Source organism: Ixodes scapularis, unplaced genomic scaffold (genome assembly GCF_016920785.2).
Source record: "Ixodes scapularis isolate PalLabHiFi unplaced genomic scaffold, ASM1692078v2 PGA_scaffold4__175_contigs__length_147842914, whole genome shotgun sequence".
NCBI classification, from domain to species: Eukaryota; Metazoa; Arthropoda; class Arachnida; order Ixodida; family Ixodidae; genus Ixodes; species Ixodes scapularis.
In genome coordinates this window covers 42,965,109-42,971,210 of record NW_024609879.1, presented here as the reverse complement: position 1 = coordinate 42,971,210, position 6,102 = coordinate 42,965,109, and the positions used below count along the sequence as shown (strand labels likewise).

The 6,102-nt window shown below is 44.5% G+C and overlaps 1 protein-coding gene across 1 annotated transcript; it reads left to right on the top strand.

The window, feature by feature from the left end:
* Positions 1-4,366: 4,366 nt before the first annotated feature.
* Positions 4,367-5,290, top strand: LOC120843343 (piggyBac transposable element-derived protein 4-like). Its single transcript, XM_040214675.1, has one exon. The coding sequence runs from the start codon at positions 4,367-4,369 to the stop codon at positions 5,288-5,290; it is 924 nt and encodes a 307-aa protein (XP_040070609.1).
* Positions 5,291-6,102: the final 812 nt, after the last annotated feature.

Sequence of the window (6,102 nt, the reverse complement as noted above, 5' to 3'; positions counted from 1 at the left end):
CTCGCTTATCCCTTTCTTGTAAGGGATGCTAATCCGTGCTATCGGTTTGGAAACTGTCGAAGGTTGTTTCATCCAATTACGGTTCTGACGACGGATGACGTGGTGAATGAAGTTACCGGGGGAGCCGTTCTTCCTTAGGTCGTCCATGATAATCCGTTCCCCCTTTCTTTTGTCGTCCTCAGATGAGCACAAGGTGTTGGTTCTGTTAAAAAGAGTAGAAACGACTGATACCTTATGGCCGACGGTGGGTGGAGTCGAACTGGAGGTAATGGTTGGAGGACTCCAACCACCCTGTCGGCCATAAGGTATCTGTCGTTTCTACTCTTTTTAACAGAACCAACACCTTGTGCTCATCTGAGGACGACAAAAGAAAGGAGGAACGGATTATCATGGACGACCTAAGGAAGAACGGCTCCCCCGGTAACTTCATTCACCACGTCATCCGTCGTCAGAACCGTAATTGGATGAAACAACCTTCGACAGTTTCCAAACCGATAGCACGGATTAGCATCCCTTACAAGAAAGGAATAAGCGAGATGCTATCCCGACTGTTTGCAAAAGAACACGTCCTGGTTGCTCACAAACCAGTGTCGGATGCTTTCCACATCGCCCTAAGAACAGACCACCGAAGGCGAAGGCCCAATTAAGGTGTCATTTATAAGATCCCATGCTCCCAGTGCCCTGCCTCTTACATCGGCGAAACAAAGAACTTTCACGACCAGCTTCGCCAACATAAGAACGATGTGAGAAACTGACAAAGAGCGCAGTGCTTTCGCTGAACACTGTGATAACCTCGACTATCGTATTGCATTTGAGAACGCAAGCATCCTGGACACGGCACCAAATCTTCGTAGGAGGCGGCTCATTGAATCATGGCATATTCAACACACTTCAAACATCATCAATAGGTCACTAGGGACACTTCCTACGTTATATGTGAACGGCCTCCACAATTGGATAACGGATAGGGCACGACGAAGCTAACCCAACACCGACAAAGACAAAGTGATGTAACACCTAAAAGATGAAGAGACTGACATCCTTTATCCTTAACGGCAATCATTAGCCCGCTTTTCAAAGCTGGAGCGCGAAATAATATTGAAAATTATCGTCCGATTTCAATTTTACTATGTATTGCTCAGCTGTTAGAAAAACACTTGTGCTTGGTCATGACACGCTTTTTGGATAAGCATCGTATTATGTCGCCCTCTCAGTACGGTTTCGTGCAAGGTCGAGGCACTCAAATGTTACTTGAAGATTTTTCTGATTTGCTGAACTCGTCGTTTGAGCGGAATCAAGTCGCGTGCGCGTTATTTCTAGACGCCAGTAAGGCATTCGATAGTGTATGTCACCGTCTGTTGCTAAATAAGCTGTCAATGGTGGGATTTCGCTGTTCCTTTTTATTGCTGTTACAAAATTTTCTTCAGGATTGGCGCCAATGTGTTTCGACTGAACAATTTCGAAGTAACTTCTCGATAATTAAAGCTGGTGTTCCGCAGGGTTCAGTACTTAGTCCTTTATTATTTAATATTTATGTGAACGATCTTTCTAGTACCGTGCCCACTTCAATATTTCAATATGCGGATGATACTGTAATTGTAGCCTGCGCTTCTAAGTATTTGCACGCAATCTCTTTGCTTCAAAATGCGGCAAATAGGGCAATGGACTGGTTTGATGCGAATTTAATTTCTATTAATACGACAAAAACTCAACTAATTTGTTTTCATAGCCCATTAAAACGAGTCAGTCTCACTTCTCCGCTTTTTTTGCACACATCTAATTGTCTTAATTGCGCGTGTACCCCTGTGAATTACACATCTACACTTAAATACCTTGGTTTGATTTTTGATAGCGATCTTGCCTGGAATTCACAGCTCGCTCATATCTGTAAGAAGCTTCGCGCGGTGTCTTGTTTGATGTACAGTGTTATATATGTTATGCCATTATCCGTTCGTAAGGTTATCATTCATGCCCTGGGCTATAGTGTGCTTCGTTATGGAATAACTGTGTACGGCCACTGTGCCCTTCGATGGAAAATAAGAATCAATTTAATTTTGCGTTCTTTGTTAAAAGTTATTTCTTATGATTTAAGTCTTGATAAAGATACTGACGTATTTAGAGCATTATGCTTTCCGGATTTCAACTCTGTTGATAGAAACTGTAGTTTATCGTCATTTCTGGAATAGTTCTTTTAAAGTACCTTATGCCCCAGCCCGTTGCCTAAGGCCAAAAAAAAAACGTTACTGTATACCTCGGTGCAGCACAAGATATGGCGAACGCATGCGCCGTTACTATGTTCCCTCGTATTTTAACAAGCTTCCTATGAGTATTTTTTGTGCTAGTACAAAATACAAACTGAAAAAAGCGCTCAGAAATAGTATTGTATAAAGATTTCTTTTCTGTGTGTGTCATAGCTTGATTTATCTATGTGGGGTTTTTGAGTTTTACTGTCATTGCTTTATTTTGTCACTGTCTGCCAGGCACTACCTTCCAAGCCCGATGAGGCTTCGGTAGGCCTGAATCTGTACATGCTATTTTTTCATTCAATAAAAGTATTATTATTATTATTCATCCGCTGAAAAAGAAACAAATAGTTTCGAAATGTTGGGACTATCTTTTTCCAGATCTTTTCCACATTTGGTTGGCAAATTCCTTTTTTCCTGATTTTCTACCCAACCAGACAGAATTCTGTCAAATATGTTCACCTTTGGAGTAATATGCTTACTGTTTTCTTCATTCTACCACTGCAACAGACTTCTTCCAGGCTGACTTTTCAGCTCTTCTACTCCAAGTACAATGCAAGCTGGCAACAATTTTACCTAAAGTTGTTGCCACTTAAAGATCGGGGAAAAGAGGAGGGGGATATTTTGGCAAGTTGCTAGTAACCCCCAGACCAGAGGCTCTCACAATTTGTCATCTCACAAGCCCTAGCAACCAGCAACAAAGTTTGTTGCTAGGGTTTGCGAACTCCCCTGTCTCCGTGAACCATAATGCTGACCACCGGGCATTATACCAGTAAGAATAGAAGAGTTTAAAAACCAACCTGCGTGAGCTCTATTGCAATGAGAGCAGAACTGAAAAAGTACAGATATTACAATGAGCTGCGAAATTGGTCTTTCTCAATCTTAAAACGTTAGGGTGAGAGGGTGATCGATGTGGGTGCTGATGGAACCAAAGAATGATCTGCTCGACCAAGGAGTTTCGAAGTAATGACTTTGAGAGCTGCTGCCCAGCACGAAGACCTCTCAACTGAAACATTGCGACTTTTATCATTTGCTGATTTGGACTTCAATGCAACCAAGCAATAAGCAAAGTATGACTTCTGCAAGAATACGAAAATGTGGCTTACCTTGCTCCGAGGAGCTGGTCCCAGTGAGACCACTCGCTAAAAAGGAAAAGTTTACAATTGGTCACCCTCCTCCAGTTTTGATTAGATCATTCTAGTAAATATTTATTTACTGGAGTAAGACTAAAAGCAGTCGGTGTACATTCTAAATTGGAACAAACAGCTTAGAAGAGAAGAAAGCACATGTGAAGGCAACTACAGTGGAACACTCTGGACACATTGAAGAGGAAAACGTGAAATAAAACGGTACTGTCAAGGAAGACATGTAACCTGACTGAAAACGCAAAGGCATTAAAGATGCCAGACCCCATGGTCACGAGCATATGAGCTCGTCCACCATTTACGTGGTAGAGTCATATCATATCGATATGGCTCTACCACAAATGCTCCCTGATTTCCACTCACAGCTGCCCAAAGCACGCTGCTGGTTTTAAAAAATGTGGCGCCGCGATGGAACCACCAACAGCGAGCACATTTGTATTACCGGGATAAACAGAAACGCAAACAACAGAATATGACCTCTTGCACTTGGGAGTTCATGCTGCTTATGTCAGGTGATACAACTTGTATTAAAAACTACCAGTTCCACTGGTCACATCGCAATTCATCCAGGTACTAGTCTGCTGTCGTGTAGGTTCAAGGGTGAACCAAACAGTCATTGTTTTCTGATTGCGTAATACCGCAGTACACAGATATAGAAGGACCAAAAGGGGATAAGTGCCACGCAAATAATGAGGAGTAGAGTACTCTGTTGGCCTAGTTGGTTATACATGTTTAACCCTTTCAGTACGGAAGACGAGCTGAGCTCGTCCACCATTTACGCACAAATAATCCTGAAGACGAGTACAGCTCGTCCAGAGTCCGCATTATCAATACAACGATCCTGAGGACGAATTCAGCTCGTCTGTATCACGGAGCTTCTTAGAACGACCGACAGATGGCAGGAGAAGTCAAAACCGGTGAAATTAGCTGAATTTAGACGTTTTTTCGTGAGGCTGCTGGCTACACTGAACTTTAGAAATGGCGTCGTCCGGGCGGCCGCACGATGTGTGTCCACGCGTTGCGAAACAAGGAAAAAAAAGGAAACAGCGCGCAGTTTCTGAAACTTCTTCGAGTGAAAGCGACTACGAATTGGAAAGTGATTCTGGTGAGTCGTTGATTGATTATTTGACTTCAGATGAGAGCGACACAGAGATTGATGATGATTTCGACACCGCACGTGTGTGGACGAAGATCGACGTGGGTGATATTCCTCGTGCGCCACCTCGTTTCCCTTTTGTGGGATCACCGGGATTCAAGGGCCACCTGGAAGAAGGTAACGGCGTTGTCGAATATTTTGAACAGTTCTTCGATGAAGAGCTGGTCGACCTGATTGTCGCAGAGACCAACCGCTACGCAACCCAGTTTCTTCGGTCGCACCACGTTTCCCACCTCAAAACATGGAGACAGATCGACAAAAAAGAACTGATGACCTTCTTCGCGCTCATCATTCTGCAAGGGGTCATTGAGAAACCAGACGTGAAATCTTACTGGTCAACAAGAGAGGTTCTCCGCACGCCTGCATTCGGAGACGTGATGAGCCGCGACCGCTTCATGCTGATAATGAAATTTCTACACTTCACTGACAACGAGGCGCCAGTCGACGGGCACCCGAACCCAAAGCTTAGAAAACTGTGGTCCGTGCTCACAAGAATGACCGAGATGTTTCAAACTCTCTACACACCAGAGCGAGATGTGTCAGTTGACGAGAGCCTTCTTCGTTTCAAAGGCAGGCTGTCTTGGAAACAGTACATGCCACTGAAACGTGCCCGTTTTGGCGTCAAGTTTTTCGTGCTGTGCGAGTCCTCCAGTGGTTACATCTGGAACATGCTTATGTACATGGGAAAGGTGCTGTTGTTGGTGACGCAGATGTGGCCATGGGTACACGTGTGGTATTGTCCCTGATGAGTCCCCTTCTCGATAAGGGCTACTGTGTAACCGTGGATAACTATTACAACTCACCCGAACTAGTTGAAGCACTTCTGGAGCGCAAGACAGATGTCTACGGGACAGCACGATCTGGACGCAAGGGAATGCCGAGCTTCGATACAAGACAACTTGAGAAAGGTCAAACTGAAGCTTACCAAAAAGGCAAGTGCCTCTCACTTCAGTGGAAGGACAAGAAGGTGGTAACCTTCCTCAGCACGGTGCACTCTGTGGCAATGGTGGATGTAACAAACCAGAGAGGTGAAGTTGCGTCCAAGCCACAGATAGTGATGAATTAAAACAACACCATGGGTGGTGTTGACAAGAGTGACCAAAATCTTTCATATTACCCCTGTGCAAGAAATAGACAGAAAATATACTACAAAAAGGTGTTCCGTCATCTGCTAGACATGGCCATCTACAATGCGTTCATTATCTACCAGAAGAGTGGCAACACCACCACACATCTTGAGTTCAGGCTCAAGTTAGTGGAGGGACCCATTCAACTGAACTGTGACCCCCAGAGTCGACCCAAGAAAGGGAGGCTCTCTGACAACACTCTCTCGCGACTGACTGAGCGACACTTCCCAGACTACCTACCTCCAACTGAGAAGAAAGAGAGCCCAACAAGAAGATGCGTTGTCTGCACAAGAAAAAAAAGCTCGCAAGGAAACAAGGACGTGGTGCCCAGACTGTGGTGTCGCCCTGTGTGCGATACAGTGTTTTCGCACATATCACACAAAGGCAAACTTTTGAACGGGATGTCCTGGGACTGACTAAGCCCGTAGTCT